General features: G+C 38.8%; 1 protein-coding gene across 2 annotated transcripts in view; it reads left to right on the top strand.

Annotated features, from left to right (window-relative positions):
• Positions 1-18,821, top strand: part of Smchd1 (structural maintenance of chromosomes flexible hinge domain containing 1) — a 143,744-nt gene that overhangs the window by 47,695 nt on the left and 77,228 nt on the right. For both annotated transcript variants that reach the window (XM_005367548.2, XM_005367549.2), the window contains exons 12-20: positions 750-933; positions 2,872-3,066; positions 4,752-4,865; positions 5,990-6,096; positions 7,038-7,120; positions 7,282-7,395; positions 10,059-10,136; positions 10,624-10,743; positions 16,191-16,335. In XM_005367548.2, coding sequence (XP_005367605.1) covers positions 750-933; positions 2,872-3,066; positions 4,752-4,865; positions 5,990-6,096; positions 7,038-7,120; positions 7,282-7,395; positions 10,059-10,136; positions 10,624-10,743; positions 16,191-16,335 — 1,140 coding nt within the window. The remainder of the gene's footprint in view (positions 1-749; positions 934-2,871; positions 3,067-4,751; positions 4,866-5,989; positions 6,097-7,037; positions 7,121-7,281; positions 7,396-10,058; positions 10,137-10,623; positions 10,744-16,190; positions 16,336-18,821) is intronic.

The raw sequence follows: 18,821 nt of genomic DNA on the forward strand, positions 1-18,821 counted from the left end.
TTTTCGAGACAGGGTCTCTCTGTGGTTTTGGAGCCTGTCCTGGAACTAGCTCTTGTAGACCAGGCCTGCCTCTGCCTCCCGAGTGCTGGGATTAAAGACGTGCGCCACCACCGCCCAGCCCTCTTTCCATTCTTTAAGTTTGTGTCTTTTTATTGGGAAATTGTGACATTGATGTTAAGAGAGAAATCAGTGATCAGTGTTTATTGACTCCTGTTATGTTATTATGGTGTGGGTACTCCCCCTTTGATATTTTTGTCTGAGATTATTTATTTCTTGAGTTCCTTGGGTGTAATTAACATCTTCAGTGTTGCTGTACAAAAGAGTTCCCACACTAGCCTGGATAGAATATAGCAAAGGTTTACTTATTAAGGGTAAACTGACAGAAAGACTAGTGATCCTCAGTCTTCTGTGTGCACTGGGAACTGGACCTGAATCCAGCAGTGAAGCGCCCCTCCCCTCCCCGCCCCACGCTTTCTGTTTGCGTTTTTAGTACATAAGACGACCATGCCCAAAGTGAGCCAGAATCTTAAAAGCTGTTGGCTGAAGGAGTTCCCACAGCACTTCAGGTTGAAGTTTTCCTTCTAGTGCTTTCTGTAGAGCTGTATTTGTAAATACAATTAAATTTGGTTTTATAGTACAATTTTTTTTTCTCCATATGTTATAATTGAACATTTTGCTGGGTATAGTAGTCTGGGCTGGCATTTGTTAACCTAATCTTTTTACTGACCAATAATTTTGTTCTGTTGCAGTTTTGACTGGTGTGCTCCTCCTAAGAAGAGAGGGCTTGCCCCAATTGAGTGCTTTAATAGAATATCTGGTGCATTGTTCACTAATGACAAATTTCAGGTCAGCACAAATAAACTGACATTTATGGATCTTGAGCTGAAATTGAAAGATAAGAACACCCTTTTTACAAGAATCTTAAATGGACAGGTATGCCTTTTAAATGTCAAGCTTTGAATATTTGCCAATGATCTCTTCTTAAATAAATGCAGACCTGTACATTAAGCAGCTTTTTACTAATATTTTGTATATTTAGATTCATTTTCTCAAAAGACTACTGTGTTTCAATAATTGAGTTTGTTGAAATAAACATTAAACTGTGTATGTGTGTGCGTGTGCATATGCAAGTACACATATCTGTGAAGGCCAAAGGAGGGCATCAGTTCTCATACAACTAGACTTAGAAGCGGCGACTCACCCAAAGAGCAGCAAGTGCGCTTAACAGCTAAGTCATTTCCTTAGCCAGTTTAATCAGACTTGAATATTATATAATCTCTATGTCTCTATCTACATACATATATATGTGTGTGTTCAGTATTTCTTAGTACCCCATCAATGTGTAGAACATTTTTGCTTTGCAGTATCAGTTAAGGTTTTTTTTTAAGGCTTTGGTGATTTTTTTTTTCTTAAGCTTTTAACTGGTCATTACACTAAAATTTTCAAGTTGATTAAACTGTGGATAAAATTTACCTGCCTTTATTAGACACCTTCTACATATACGCACATGCGTGCATGCGCACACACAAACACACACACACATTTGAGAAAAGTCTCATTATGGCAGGCTTGCCTCAAACCTTTTATAGCCTAACCTGGCCTTGAACTCCTGGTCCTCCTGTCTCTGTCTCCCAAGAGTTGGAATTATATGCATATACCACCATACACAGCTTTAGTAGCTCTTAATATTGAGACTTTGTAATCATCAAGCATCTCCACTTAATAACAGCTACCTGTAATTGTGTTGCATGGGAACTGAACATTAACTACTCTCTAAGGCTTTAATAATTTTTTTGTTTTTACACGGGTTCATGTGCATGTTCCAGGGCATGCATGTAGAGATGAGAGGACAACTTGCTAGAATCAATTTTCTCTTTCCACTATGGGAGTTCTAAAGATGGAATTTGAGTCTCTGTGCTTGATGATAAGTGTCTTTACTGGCTGAGCTACTTCACTACCCCTTAACTGTTCAAATTTGGCCTTGTTTTGCGAATTACCAAAGGGTGCATATGCTTATGAAATACTTTTGGATGAAATGTGATTTGAGATTGATCAGATTTAAAATGCATGCACTGGTAATGAAACAAAGTGATCCCATTGTGTATAAATTTTTAAAAGTTTAATAAGACAATTGTGCTCTTTTATACCTACATACCTCAGAGTCATTTACTGTGTGCTACTCTTTCAGTAATGTAATGTAGTGATGAGGAGAGCAGGCCTGCTTTTCATCCCGCACGGCTAGCTTTACACCCAAAATAACAACACACAAATTGTATTCAGTTAAACACTGCCTGGCCCATTAGCTCTAGCCTCTTACTGGCTAACTCTCACATCTTGATTAACCCATTTCTAATAATCTGTGTAGCACCACAAGGTGGTGATTTACCAGGAAGATTCTAACCTGCATCCATCTTGGGCCAGAGCTTCATGGCGTCTGCCTGACTCTGCTTTCTTTCTCCCAGCATTCTGTTCGGTCTACTCCACCTGTCTGAATTCTGTCCTATCAAAAAGCCCAGGCAGTTTCTTTATTAACCAATGAAAGTAACACATAGACAGCTGACCCTCCTACATCAATGTAATACTTAGCTGCCAAAGTACATCACATAACAGTTTCTGTAGGTGTTCATTCTTGTAAGTTAAGTCATTTTAAATTTTGCTCCATTTTTCTGTATAAATATGGCATAAAGAATGTCACAAGGAAAACCTTATTTTATTAAATTTCATAAATTGTTGAAAAGATCTGGCAAGATATTTTAATTTTTACCTAGGTTTTTTGACATGTGATATGTGAAAGGAAAATGAAATGAGTGACTGGTTTCTAAGGCTGTATCTGTTTATCAATATTTCATAGAACATTTTAAATCTTTACAGGAGCAGAGAATGAAAATTGACAGAGAATTTGCTTTATGGCTGAAGGACTGTCATGAAAAGTATGACAAACAAATAAAATTTACACTTTTTAAAGGAGTGATTACACGTCCTGATCTTCCCTCCAAAAAGCAAGGCCCCTGGGCAACATACTCAGCAATAGAGTGGGACGGAAAAATATACAAAGCAGGACAACTGGTAGGTGCAGCCTACGTTCAAATTAAGTTCTTAGTAGAATTGCCAACTATGTTAGGTGCACCAGAGTCTATCAACTACAACAATGCTTATGTTTCTTTGAAGCCTGTAAAGAGTGAAAAAGAAATCAATTTCAATATACAATTTATTGTGTCTTAAAAATGTTGTTTATTGCCAAAGCTGCATTAACAAAGTATTCTTACGTTGTCTTTATTCACTTGGAGTGGCAGTGTTGGCTTAATATGTGGTAAAGTAATTTTTAGTTTTATTTTTTTTTTTGAGGTTGGATATTTATTTAGTGGGTTATGGAGGGGAAAGGGGAGAAAGAGAGAAAGAGAGAGACAGAGGGGGAAGGGGAGAAGGGAGAGACAGAAGCTGCCTCTTTGAGAGGGAGACTGAAAAGAGTAGTTTTAGTTTTTTAGTTGTATTTTGCTGCTGAAAAGTATTTTCTGATTTTAAATGCATTGTGAACATGCAGAGATTGAAATGTGCTTTGTTCTTAGAATATTCTAACCTAAAATTGGGAACAGTAAAGACCTAGGTAAAACAAAGGTGATTTGAATGAAGAGAATGATTAGGAGAAGAGAGAATTTTCTGCCATTGGATGATGCCAGGACTTAGAAGAGCAAATCTATAACATGCTTTGGGTCAAAAGTAGCATTTACAGTAACCTCAAGTAGAAGAAGCTTGGAAATACTCAACAGTTGCCAATTAGGAAGACATGACTTCCCTCTCACTGTGAGGGGTGCCATCACACAGTTAAAGTCCTAGAAGTAGTGAGGGTGGCTGAAGAAGCCAAGGACTGGGGTTTTTATGACATTTAGATGAGGACAGAGGGAGCTGGTGTCAGACGGAAAGGGTATATGGTGGGCTGAGAGGGAACTAGGAGAACTTAGAGTACCCCTGAAGCCAGGTCAGGTGTTGCAGGGCTGTGAGAATAATCAGCTTATCAGCTGCTTCATGGACTTGAGCAAATGCTTTTTAGATATTTCAGCATGGACACACACAATCTTTTCTGAAAAATAAAAACCATTAAGTTGGTTGTTTTTTTTCCTGCTACCTAATGTACATATGAATCAAGATAGCTTATAGTGGTTTTGATTTATTTTTAAATTTCTGAAGCTATTGATTCTAGGGAAGACATAGAGATTTTGAGTTTTGAGAGACAGTGTCACCATGTGACTTAGGCTGACCTGTGACTGAGTGATCTACTGCCCAGCTCCAAGTGCAGGGATTATAAATAGACCCATCAGACCTGACGCAAAAAGTTCCAAGCCTTTTTTCTGCCATTCTCTCTGCAGAGGCAGTTTTCTCTCTCCCTCTCCCCCTCTCCTGTTCTCTCTTCCCTTCCCATTTCTTCTATCTCAAAGTACACACATACACACACACACACACACACACACACACACACACACACACACATACAGGTTTTGATCTAATGTATTTGATGGAATTGTTAACTTGTCAAAGTCTATGAACACATGCTTAGATTGACATATCTGCATGAAGAAGCTCTTGTCTTAACACAGATTTGCCACCAGTAAGTGCTAAATCTCACATATAATTTGCTTGCTTCATTGGTATGAAGTCATTGTGAACAAGAGTGGTTTTCAAATTCATGCCAGTTACATTATTAAACCTGTTTTCTCTTAGAAAATATTAATCTGAGAATTTATGTTAAATATCAGGTCAAGACAGTCAAGACACTGCCTCTCTTTTATGGAAGCATAGTAAGGTTCTTCCTTTATGGTGATCATGATGGAGAAGTGTATGCTACAGGAGGTGAAGTTCAGATCGCAATGGTAAGAAAGCAAGTGACCGATGCGTATTGAAAGTCTCGTGGCACCACTTTTATGTAAATATTGGAATAAAGGGAATGATATTTTAAAATTGGCTTGCATTTTTCCCTATTTAATGAAGTGATTGCTGTCAGCATAGTTTTCTTTCTGTTCCATAAATTTGCGTGTCATATATACATATATTCCACCAGGTTCAGAGACGAGTAATCACTAGACAGAATTTTATTTTTTAAGAATATGTAACTCCACTGGGCAGTTGTGGTGCATGTCTTTAATCCCACCACTTGGGAGCCAGAGGCAGGTGGATCTCTGTGAGTTCAAGGCCAGCCTGGCCTACAGAGCGAGTTCCAGGACAACCAGAGCTAAACAGCGAGATCCTGTCTCGAAAAACAAAACAGAACAAAAATGTAACTCCAGGATAAAAGTTTTCCCCTTACGCTTGTTTCTTGTAATTTGGATTTTATAGGATTGTGCAGGTTAAATAAAAACATGAGAACAGGTGCTAGAAGTGGAAGGGGAGGATTCCACACATGCACCCACGCACGTACTCTATGCAAATGCGCCATAATAATTTTTTAAAATATCTACTTACTATATACAGTGTGTTCTGCCAGCTTGTATGTCTGCATGCCAGACATGGAGTACCAGATCTCATAGATGGCTGTGAGCCACCATGTGGTTTCTGGAAACTTGAACTCAGGACTTCTGAAAGAGCAGCTAGTGTTCTTAAACTCTGAGCCATCTCAAAGCCCAGTAATAATAAATTTTAAAGATAGATTTTTTAAAAGTGAAAATAGTCAAGTGTAAGAATAGTTACCCTCGCTGGGCGGTGGTGGCGCACGCCTTTAATCCCAGCACTCGGGAGGCAGAGGCAGGCGGATCTCTGTGAGTTCGAGACCAGCCTGGTCTACAGAGCTAGATCCAGGACAGGCTCCAAAGCCACAGAGAAACCCTGTCTCAAAAAACCAAAAAAAAAAAAAAAAAAAAAAGAATAGTTACCCTCATTTGTGTACTTAATTAGGATAAAATTGATGTCTTTGAGAGAAATAAATGGGTTGGTTTGTTTAGTAACTAACAGCTTACTTTAAGTTGTTATCTTTGCAATGTTGGTGTAAATTCTTATTCAGGAACCCCAGGCGCTGTACGATGAAATAAAAACAGTGCCTATTGCAAAGCTGGACAGGACTGTTGCTGAGAAAACAATAAAAAAATATGTAGAAGATGAAATGGCAAGGTAAGTCAAGTTTCAAAAATCAAGGCTAAACAAAATAATAATTTGGGTTGGGCACAGTGATACATGTGGGATGCAGAGGCAGGTGAATCTATATTGAGATTAAAAGCTAGCCTAGTCTACATGGCCAGCCAGCCAGGCCTCTGTAATGATAGCCTGTCTCAAAAAGAAGGGAAATATATATTATAATTTTTTAATATTAGTATAATATATAATATATAATGAAATATATATAGTATAATTTTTGAATATATTTATTTAAATTCTTGGATCTAAATATATATTTGGAAGTACTATTTAGTATTCTCATACATGTTATGTGCTCTGAAGTGAACTCTTTGACATTAAATATTGAGAGTTGTAGTTAGACAGGAACCTAGATTTTTAGAAAAAGAGAAAACTTGTCTAAAGTGTCACATTTATTTATACCTTAACACAGGCATTGGGGTGGGGGGACTGAAAGCTGGAGGAAATGAGCACTTTGTAAGAAATGAAGAACACTAGAAGGAAGAAGCCAGTAGGGTAGAAGCAGCTGTCCCTCTGCCCCAGGACACTGAGGTGAGGGACATTGATGACCAGCCTGAGCTATGCCATATGTTCCAGGACAGCATGTATTGATGTAGAGGATCCTATCGCTATCACCTTAAAATTGAACAGGAAAAGGAAAGAAAATGAAGTGGATGATGTTTCTATTTCTGGATCAAGCTAGTGATGCTTATTTTATTTTGTCTTTAAAGGGACATTTGTACTGTAAATAAAGAAAAATTACATCTAAGTGTTAATATCAAGGTGGATTTTTATCTTGGCTTTTTATTAGGCATAACAAGATTAGGTTTAACTTCTCAGAATGTAGCAGTAGTACCTAATCTGGTAATTTGCATTTTTCAAATTAATGCTGTAAGTAACTAGATTCACAAAACATTAATATGCTGTTTTTGTAACAGGCTCCCTGATAGGCTGTCTATAACTTGGCCTGAAGGAGATGAATTATTGCCAAATGAAATTAGGCCTGCCGGAACCCCAATTGGTATGTTTTCTAATATCTCCTCTGTTGGTTTTGTCTTTCTTTTAAAAAATTTGTCTGCTTCTAATGTATAAAAACTATAGACTATTGAAATATAACAAGAAGACCTTCCAGACTGTTGGTGGGTGGTTGTGACTGTCTTTTCACATTGGGCATTCTCACAGGTGCACTAAGAATTGAAATACTAAACAAGAAGGGGGAAGCAATGCAGAAGCTCCCAGGGACAAGTCACGGAGGATCAAAGAAGCTGCTGGTGGAACTTAAAGTCATATTACACAGTAAGAATATATATGAGTGTGGACCTTTAGTGAATAGATAAGAAGAATTGAATATCTTAATTTTTGATGACTTGAATCTGGTTAATATAGCAGACTTGGTTAAAGTTACGAAGTAGAAATTAAGGTGCACTCTTCCAAAAAGTCAGGTTGGGCATCTCAAGTGAGTGCCCAAAACTTGGGGGAAAAAGAGGGGTTTTTGTTTGTTTGTTTTGTTCTATTATTTTTATTTAGCTATACATTTTTTGCCCACTCTCCTTCCACCCTCTCCTCTGCCCCCCATGTTCCCAATTTACTCAGGACATCTTGTCTTTTTATCCTTCATGCGTAGATCCATGTAGGTTAGGATCCTCTTTGTTATCTAGGTTCTCTAGGGTTGTGGACTGTAGGCTTGTTATTCTTGGCTTTATGAGTGAGTACTTATGAGTGAGTACATATTATATTTCTCTTTCTCGATCTGGGTTACCTCATTCAATTTTTTTGTTACTTTTTTTTATTTTTTAAAATTTCAAGCTATATCGATTAGTGCTTTGTAATGGTGCTCAGTGAAGGGGAGGGGTGGAGTTTTAATGTATGGAATTTGATCTGTTTAACACAGTTGGTTTCTTGTTTTTGTTTTTTTTTTTTTGGAGAGTCCCTTCTTGTTTTATCCCATGTCTCTAGGTGTCTTTTAGTATTAGATACAAGTTTTAAAATATGGGATACCCTAGAATTTCACATGTTCTTCATCCTTGACCTGATTCAGTCCCTTTAGTTTCTTTTCTCATTGGCAGTGAGATATATAACTTGCTGTAGTGGGTTGGGTGGTTCAGAGACTTCTACTCAGGTATAGCTTGGATCTTTTTTGTTGTTGTTTGAGTCAGAGTCTTAACTGTGTAGCCGTATCTGGCCAGGTTTTGCTACCTCACAGAAGTTCATCTGCCTCTCCCTTTTAAGTGTGGGATTTAAAGGGATGTGCTACCATCCTGACCCTGTAACTTGAATCTTGACTTAAAGGGTAGAGTCCAAGCTGGTAATAAAGAACCTATGTGTGAACAACTTTACAGGAACATTTTTTGTACTTGGCTTACTTGGGTTAGTATAATACACTATAGATAAGTTCCTTTAACACTATGGAACCCCCTAATGCGTATGAATGACTGAAGCTTTGTAAATTAAGGGATGTTTGTGTGAATAAAGTTATTTGGTGGGATCAAAAAGCCATAAAAAAAGTAAAATAAAGCGTAGAAATAATTTCAGATTGGTAATTCCAGACTCAGATGGATTCACTGATGAATTTTGCCATACTTTGAAAGAAGTAGTAACATCAGTGCTTCTGAAATTACTCTCTGTATCAGAAAAGAAAGGCACACTACAAAATTGTTTTTATGAAGCCATATTATCCTGATACCAAAACTGGGGAAAGACCCAACAGAAAAATATTATAGACTTATCTCCCTAATGGTCATAGATGTAAAAATTCTCAACAGAATTTTTGTTGGCTAGACTTAAGAAAACATAAAAAGACCATCATGATCAAGTAGATTTTAATCCAGTGGTAATGAAATCGTTCAACATATTAATTTAATATATCACATAAGTCGATATAAGTAGAAATTAGATGATAATTTCAAAAGATGCACAAAAGGCTATTGACAGAATCTAATACCATTTTATGATTTAAAAAAAAAAGCCCTGGCCGGGCGGTGGTGGCACACACCTTTAATCCCAGCACTCGGGAGGCAGAGGCAGGCGGATCTCTGTGAGTTCGAGACCAGCCTGGTCTACAAGAGCTAGTTCCAGGATAGGCTCCAAAACCACAGAGAAACCCTGTCTCGAAAAACAAAACAAAACAAAAAGCCCTGAAGAAACCCAAAATAGAAAGAACATATCTCAACCTAGTAAAAGGTATTTTCAGCATATTGATAACCAAATTATATTATTTTTTAAGTATTTCACTTTTGCTTATGTAACTGTGTGTCTAAGGGAATATGTTCTTGGGCATTCAGGTGCCTTCGCAGGCCAACAGGAGGTTTTGGCCAATAACTATTTTAAAGTGTTCAACACTCTTAGCTTCCAGCAAAATGTAAATTTTGGCAAAATGGCTATTATCAAGAAAACCTGTACCATTTATGCTGGTGAGGATGTGGAGAAGGAACCCTTATTCACTATTGGGATTATAAATTAGCACACATACTATGACAGTAAGTATGGAAGTTTTTTAAAAAGCTGAAAGTAGAAGCCATATGATTCACCTGTGCTACTTCTGGACTGTATATCTTACTTTTGGGGTACTGCCTTCTAGTCCATCACTTTAGCCTCCAAGTGAAAGCATTGCAATGAGCTAAATAAACTTTCATTGTTTTTCCTTATTTGCATACATAGTATTGAATAGTTTGAAGCTTCAGAACAGTTTTATGATGTGTATAGCAAATATAAATAACTGCATTTGCCGGCAGTGGGGGTGCACGCCTTTAACCCCAGCACTCAGGAGGCAGAGGCAGGTACATCTCTGTGAGTTTGAGGACAGCCTGGTCTACAGAGTGAGTTCCAGGACAGGCTCCAAAGCTACAAGAAAAATCCTGTCTTGGAAAAAAAAAAAAGGAACTGCATGTGATCTATTGCAACACATATTTTCATTTTATACTCAGTTTCTCAAGGCAGTATTTCTATTTTCCTTTATCAAGCTTCAAGTGGAAACAAAGAAATCATTTCACATATCAGTCAGCATGGAGGAAAATGGCCTTATTGGTTTAAAAAAATGGGTGAGTTACTCTTAATTTCAATTATTTTTATTTTTTTTACTTATTTTGGTTTCAAATTTTTATTTTATGTGTATGAGTGTTTTGCCTGCATGTATGTGTGTATATATATATACACAGTGTGCTTGCCTCGTGCTAGTGGAGATCAGAAGGCAGCATCAGATGCTTGAAACTGAAGTTATGGATGACTGTGAACCAAACCCGGTCCTTCTGTTAGAGCAACAAGTGATGCTCACTGCTGAGCATCTTTCCAGCCCCTCCGGTGCCTGCCTATCATGGCTGAGGTCCTGGGTTTGATCCCCATCACCTGTGTAAACAGTACACACCATGCATGGTACTTCACCTCTGGTAGAACTTCTTCAGGAGCTCAGCAGGAGAGCTGCTGGAGTGTACTGATTTGAGAACAGGCTAGGTATATCCTTGGGAAAGAAAATTATATATGATTCAGTATATGTTGATATGATATTTAATCTCTTCTTAATTTATCTAGAAAATATCCAGAAACTGGGTAATTATACATTGAAATTACAAGTGGTATTGAATGAAAGTAATGCAGATACCTATGCAGGAAGATCGCTACCTTCTAAAGCAATAAAATTTTCTATTAAAGGTGAGTGAATGTATAATTTACTATATGTATAATTCCATCTCCTGGTGGTACCTTTTAAATCAGGGTGGGGGCAGGGCTTTGTATAATTCAGTAAAAGATACATAATGGAGTAAACATCATGGTTTTTAAATGGCTATAAAAGTACCTAGTCATTTATGTTCTTTCTTAATTATGAAGATGTCATTTAAAAATTTTAGTTAGTTTTTTACTTTATGTCGTTTACAACTAGTCTGATTCTTAACCCTTTGGATGATTTCAGCTGTTTGGGGAATTTTTTCCCCTCAGTTTCTAAAATTCCAAGTTTCATGATTATAAAATCATTTTCATCAGCTGCTGTGTACTCATAACCTTTTTAGTTTTGAAACAAATTTTATTTTCTAGGCATTTTTCTTAAAATACTTGAATTTTTAGCTTTTTAAATATCTGATATGAAAATACTCAGTCTCCGGACTGGTATTCTAATTAATTTTTTTCTCCTTTACATTCCTTATTTCTATTTATTTTACTTGAGATTGCTTTAACATTTCTTTATATTGAATTTTCCCACCTTGCTGTATCATTCTGTGTTATTCCCTTTTTAAAGCATTATATTTCCACTTCATGGACTGAGTATCTTGTTCGCAGGTTTTTGTTTTTTTTTCTTGATAGTGTGCTTCCTTGTTCATAGTCTGTCTCACACCAGCTGCTTTGTGTGCTTGTCTATTTGCTGTGTTTATCTTCCATGTCATACTGCTTAAACTACAAAATAAAATATAAAAAACATGTTAATTACATTTTAATTACATTGTGAGAGTTTTAGGTTTTTGCGTTTTGGCTGTTGAGATTCTCCAGGGTGGGACCTTCCTGTCTTATGCTAAGGAAGGTTATAGCCTGGCACCCAGTGGGAAGAAAGTCAGGCTGCAAAGACCACTGAGAGGAGAGAGGTCTGCCCTGCTATGTACGTCATTCTCCAGCTGGTTCCTCAGTTTTCAGTGAACTGTGCATCCTTTCCTAGTGCTGGGTCTCTCCTTCCTTAGACCTACCTCTTTTGTTCTCTGGAGAATAGGCCTCTGTGTCGTGTTGGGGGCTCTCTGTGTGGAGGAATGGTGATTCCGAGAACTGAAGCCAGTTTCAACAGATCTTCCCATTGTGTTGTTTGTTGTTTTGTAGATTTAGGTCTCCTACAAATCTATAGCATCATTACTATGGTTTTATTTTATTTTTTTAATTTTTCCATTCAAAAATTTACACTTCCTCCCCTCCTCCCATTCTCCTCCCGCTCCCCCACTTACCCTCTTCTCTCCCCCTCCGTCCTTAAGAGAGGCAGGGAACCCTTCCCTGTGGGAAGTCCAAGGTCCTCCCCCCTACATCCAGGACTAGGAAGCTTTGCATCCAAATAGATTAGGGTCCCAAAAAACCAGTACATGCAGTAGAAACAAGTCCCAGTGCCTTTATCAATGGCTTCTCAGTCAGCCCCCATTGTCAGCCACGTTCAGAGATTTTGGTTTGATCGCATGCTCATTCAGTCCCAGTCCAGCTGGCTTTGGTGAGCTCCCATTAGAACAGGCACACTGTCTCAGTGGGTTGACCAATCCCTCACGGTCCAGACTTCCTTGCTCATCTTCTCTTTCCTTCTGCTCTTCAACTGGACCTTGGGAGCTCAGTCTGTTGCTCTGATGAGGGTCTCTGTCTCTATCTCCAGCCAGATGAAGATTCTATGGTGATATTCGAGATAAACATCAGTGTGATAGTGGGGCAAAGCCAGTTCAGGCACCCTCTGGCTGCCCAAGGACCTAGCTGGGGACATCCCCGTGGACACCTGGGATTCCCTCAAGAGCCAAGTCTCTTGTCAACCCTATAATGGCTCCCTTAATGTAGATATCTTCTTCCCTGCTCCTATATCTGCCCTTCCTCCATCTCCACCCTCCCATTCCCCCAAGCTCTCTCCAGTCTTTCCTTTCTCCCTCCTCCTCCCCTTCCCCCCATCCACCTACCCCTACCCCCAGGCTCCCAACTTTTGCCTGGCAATCTTGTTTCCTTCCATTTTCCAGGAGGATCTATATATGTTTTTCTTTGGATTCACCTTGTTATTTGGCTTCTCTAAGCTTGTGAACTATAGGCTTAATGTCCTTTGTTTATGGCTTGAGTTCACTAATGAGTGAGTACATACCATATTCACCTTTTTGGTCTGGGTTATCTCACTCAGGATAATGTTTTCTATTTCCATCCATTTGCATGCAAAATTCAAAATGTCATTATTTTTTACCTCTGAGTAGTACTCCAATGCGTACATATTCCACACTTTCTTTATCCATTCTTCCATTGAGGGGCATCTAGGTTGTTTCCAGGATCTGGCAATTACAAATAATGCTGATATGAACATAGTTGAACAGATGCTTTTGTAGTATGATTGGGCACCTCTTGGGTATATTCCCAAGAGTGGTATTGCTGGATCCTGAGGTAGATTGATTACCAATTTCCTGAGAAACCGCCACACTGATTTCCAAAGTGGTTGCACAAGTTTGCATTCCCACCAGCAATAGATGAGTGTGTAGTAATAGGAGCGGCGGCGCAGCGTCCCCAGCACCCCAGCCGCTTGGCTAGCTTATGCCCCGAAATAATTACACGGACACTGTATTCTTTTAAGCACTGCTTGGCCCATCTATCTAGCCTCTTCTAGGCTAACTCTCGCACCCGGACTAGCCCATTTCTTATCATCTGTGTAGCACCGGTCTTACCGGGAAGATTCTAGCCTACGTCCATCCTGGGTCGGAGCTTCATCGCATGTGCCTCAGAGAGCAGAGCTCTCGCCTCTGCCCGCAAGAGTGGAGCATCGTGTCTCTCTGAGGCATCTGCCCCCGAGAGGAGAGCTGTCGAGTCTGACCTCACTTCCTCTTCCTCCCAGCATTCTGCTCTGTTTACTCCTCCCATCTATGTTTTAACCTATCAGGGCAAGCAGCTTCTTTATTTAATTAACCAATGACTTTCCTCCATCATGAGTGTTCTTACTCCACATCCTCTCCAGCAAAGGCTGTCATTGGTATTTTTGATTTTAGCCATTCTGACAGGTGTAAGATGGTATCTCAAAGTTGTTTTGATTTGCATTTCCCTGATTGCTAAGGAGGTTGAACATGACCTTAAGTGTCTTTTGGCCATTTGAACTTTGTCTGCTGAGAATTCTCTTTTTAGTTCAGTACCCCATTTTTTAATTGGGTTAATTAGAATTTTCATGTCCAGTTTCTTGAGTTCTTTATATATTTTGGAGATCAGACCTTTGTCTGGTGCAGGGTTGGTGAAGATCTTCTCCCATTCAGTAGGATGCCTTTTTGTCTTAATGACAGTGTCCTTTGCTTTACAGAAGCTTCTTGGTTTCAGGAGGTCTCATTTATTCACTGTTGCTCTTGTTGTCCGTTTATTTTCTTTGTTTTTTTTGTTGTTGTGGTGGTGGTGGTCGTTGTAGTTTTTGGAGAAATTGGAGCTGCATGTCTTTTTTAGTCAGAAGGACCACTAGAAGGCTTCATGTATTAATGTTTCTGTGCACTGTATTTGTGTCTCGTGCCTATGGAGGCCACAATAAACCTGAATCCCTAGATCTGGAGTTACATATGTTTGTGAACTGCTTGGAATTGGATTTGGATCCTCCACCAGTGCTTTTAACCACTGAGCCATCTCTCCAGCCCCAAGGTTTTATTTCCTAAAAAATAATTCTTGTTCTAGAAATCTGCTTCATGGTGTAGATTTATTATATTTTAGTTTCCTGTTGAAACATTTATATTGTTCCAATTTTTGACTAATAAAAGCTTTTTTGTTTGTTTAAATGTGCTAGTTTCTTCTGTACATTTGATACCAAGAATTCTCAAAAACTGTGGATAGAACACTCAGCAGTAGACTGAGGATTCATTTCCCACGAGCTTATTCCTTTTAGCTTCAACATTTACATAATAAAATTAGTGGTTAAGCAGTTTCTCTAACTGTTAAGGTGTGTGTTCCTTCTCATCCATGTACGTCATCTGAAAGCTTGTTCATTTACAGTGTTTATCAGTTTGAATTTGTGCTTCTCAACTTGAGTTTGTAAGTGAACTACCTCAAAGGACTTATTCAAGCACAGCCTGCTGAATGTCTCTCCAAAAATGTCTTGGTGTATGTTTACTTTTACTAGGGATTGGACCTAGGGCCTCATGTATGGTAGACAAGCCCTTGCCAGAGGGATAGCCCCAGTCATTTTTATTTTTAGACAGGATCTCAATAAGGCACCTAGGTGAGCCTTGAGCTTACTCTGTAGCTCAGGCAACTTCCTTCCTGAATATCTCTGTCAGTAGGCATGACTGTTCACAGAGTTTCTGATTTGGCGTGTTTAAGGGTGGACTCTTAAACACTTTCATTCCATAAGTTCCAAGGAATAGTCAAGATTAGTAGATTAGAGATCACACTCCTAGGTAGACGGTAAGCTCAGAGAGAGCACATATATGGCTGAATTGGTTCCTAATACTGTGTGAATATGTGCACACAAGAAATTGTATGTATACACAGTAAATAAATGAGACTATGAGAATAGGTAATTCTTTTCTTGCCTTTGAATTCCTTATTACTTGTGTTATAATTATTTTCATGTATGTACCTTGTTGTAAGCTCATCAAATCCATTTTGAGAAATTTGAAGTTTTCAATTAAGGGCATAAGCAAAACTGGGGAGTGGTGGCACACGCCTTTAATCCCAGCACTTGGGAGGCAGAGGCAGCCAGATCTTTTGTGAGTTGAGCCCAGCCTGGTCTACAAGAGCTAGTTCCAGGACAGGCTCCAAAACTACAGAGAAACCCTGTCTCAATAAACCAAATAAATAAATAAAAATAAATTAAGGGCATAAGCATTCTTCATTCTAACAATTTGATTAAAACCTATTTTAGATTTGGCATGATGGTGCACACCTATAATCTATCCCTTGGCAGTTAGATTGGAGGATCGCAACAAGTTTAAAGGCAGCCTGGTGTGCCTAGCCTACATAGTAAGACTGTTTCCATGATAGTAATAAGAATAAAAGGAAATAAAAGAAACACTTTGATATCTACCCCTTGAATTTTTGTTTACATATGTTGTGAGATAAAATTTTATACTTATTTCCGTGTGTTGGTTGTTGAAATAGTTAAATCTACACAGATTTTAAGTTTTGTTTTTAATTTTATATCAGTGTGTGGGTATGTGTACAAGTGCCCACAGAGGCCAGAAGAAGGCATCAGATATCCTGGAGCTGCAGCTATAGGCATTGTGAGTCACTTGACAGTAGTGCTGGGAACCAGACTTAGGTGTTCTGCAAGAGCAGCGCAGGTGTTTTAACTGCTGAGCCGTCTTCGCAGTTCTGCACAGATTTAAACGCCATCTTCATTGGAGTTGTCATTTCCAGTAAATGTCTGAGTCTGTTTATGATGTCCCAATAAAATTTCTCAATACTTTCCCCTTTTGTTTTTGGTAAAGAGGGCAAGCCAGAGAAGTTTTCATTTGGTCTTCTGGATTCCCCTTTTCGTGTTGGCGTTCCATTCAGTATTCCTTTGGAGTTACAGGATGAATTCGGTCACACAACCCAGCTATCATCTGATATTCAGCCAGTTCTTGAAGCAAGGTAATTCAAGGATTTATTTGTATTTGTGTTTTTGCTAAGTATTTACTCTTTTTGTGTAAATTATGTAGGGTTAGCATTGGCATTAATGTTTTAAATGAATTTTATGACTCCTAGTGATTTATTTGGCTCCAAACCATCCTCTGCAATTACAATATCATGTGCAAATTATTTCGCAGAAGTTTATTTTGAATTGACTGCTGAAGTCATTGCGTTTTATTCCATTTTCTTTTTTCAAGTGTGGCATGCTGTCTGCTAGTTGCTATTGTTTGCTTAGGGACTGCAGCTGAGGCCTGAAGGATAGTTGAGTCAGTAGACTGCTTGTCTTGGAAGCCCAAGGACCTCAGTTCCATCCCAAGACCCAGATAACTGAGCTTGTGTTTGAACGTGGAAGACATTGCTTTTTTGTTTTGTTTTTGGATTATTGAAACAGTCTTGTTATATGGTCCTGACTGACCTGGAACTCACTATGTAGATCAGGCGGGTCTTGAACTTGGGACAATCCTCCTACATATCTGCCTCCTAAGTGTTAGGATTTCAGGTATACACTACCATGCCTAGTTGATTGTTTCTTTAATTTTATAATTGTTCTCTCATTTTTCTTCCACTTTCATCTCTGAGGTTTCTTTATTCTCTCTTCTGTATTGGATGTTCAGGAAAGAGAATTGTGCCCAAATCCTATTTCCCAGTCCAGAAAACAAAGATAAATGTAAAAGAAAAGTTCTATTATTGAATAAATGATAAGCCACCATGTGATCACAGGCAACCTGCTCAGGAAGTTTGCAAAACCAGAAGGAAATATCTTACTCTTTGGTTGTTATTGTTCTATTTTAATAGCTGAATGAATACAAACCATTCAATTGATGCCTTTCATATGATTTTGTTGGAGATGATGGATTAGAGGTAACCATCACTTTAATGGTTCTCTGAATGTTTAAAACAAAACATGAAGTGCTGGACTCTAGGAAGAGCTGGGTACAATGGAAAGGCATTGAAGTACAGTAAAGAGCTTGACAGAGCAAAAGAAATCCAAAAGTGATGGACAAAGAAATAAACACCCCTAACTTACGGAGTTAGGTGACAGTGGGAAGGGTAGAATCCCCTCATGGAACTGTGGACAAAGGTGAAATAGAATGCCTAGGCACACACAACCCAGCACTCTGTAGAATATACACCAGAAGGTCTGTGACCTGCACAACAGTGAGGAGACACTTATAGCTTGGTAACCAAAGGTGTGGTGGGAAATCATGTGAAGATTGATCTTAACATCAGACCTGGGGGAGCAAGTGGAAGCCTTTGCATTTGTTATCTTCTACCAATGGCTTCCTGTCTGCTGGGTAAGCACTTGTCCACCTTGAGAATCAGTGTGGACCCGAGGAATCTGATTGTGACTTGGATGCAGACTTGGGAGGGTGGGTCTCTGGTGGGCGGTGCAGCCCTGTTTCCTCAACGATTAATTTTTCAGTCTTTTTCTTACAGGAGCTAATAGTTTGGTTCCTAACTAGTCAAGGAACAAGAGGACCAGGGTAGGAATGGAGGATGAGGAGGTTTTCATTCAGTGTTATCGTTCTTAATTTTTTGTTTTTTTTGGCTTCTGCCTCTAATTCAATGATCTTTTGCTTTAATCTGTTCAAATATAAACTTTAACATACATGTTAGTGTTGGAGAGAGGAATTCTGGGATTTAAATATCCACCATTCCCTCCTATCCCCTGTATGCCTTTTCTCTCTTCTGCCCATTTCTCTGAATCTGCTGGCATTATCAGCTTCTGAGTAGTATCTGCGACACATTTTGATTTCCAACTTTTTTCACAGCTGTTTTAGGCTTCAGCTTTGTTGCAACTATGAATTGATTTTTCATTGGCCTGGGTTCTGTTGTCTTTGTCCCTTCTTACATTCCACGTTTTATTTGTATTTGCTTTAGTAGTAAAAGTTTTTCTTTTATATATTAGGGGATTTCAAGAGCCAGCAAAACTATAGAATACATGGCACATGATTAAGAGCTATTTTGTATGCCACTCTGCATTGTTAATGTTGATTTTGTTAAATATGTAGCAAGATGCCATTGTTTTAGAGTAGGCTTCTGCAGTAGTCCCCAACAGACTAGAATAGAATCAAAAGGAGTCACTTCTGCTAAAACTCTAGTAACCAAGGTAAAACTAAGTTGTTAATCTGAACTCCTAACACCTCAGAATGAGATAATAGATAGTTCAGATGGGAGGCCCACTTGGCACATTACTGAAGTGCTTTCTGTCTTAACTCCTGAACCTCTGGGTACTATGAAATAACTTGCTGTTTACTAATCAGTTACTGTCCTGGTGCCCTGCCATTACTTTATAAGAAAAGTTACTTTTTAAAAAAGCTTTTATCTCATTTTTAATTCTGTGTGCGTTGGGCACGTGTACACGTGAGTGCAGATGCTCAGGACAGCAGAGGACACGTGTGCACGTGAGTGTGTGAGTGCAGATGCTCAAGGACAGCAGAGGACAC

This window comes from Microtus ochrogaster, unplaced genomic scaffold, assembly GCF_000317375.1.
Source record: "Microtus ochrogaster isolate Prairie Vole_2 unplaced genomic scaffold, MicOch1.0 UNK20, whole genome shotgun sequence".
Lineage (NCBI taxonomy): Eukaryota > Metazoa > Chordata > Mammalia > Rodentia > Cricetidae > Microtus > Microtus ochrogaster.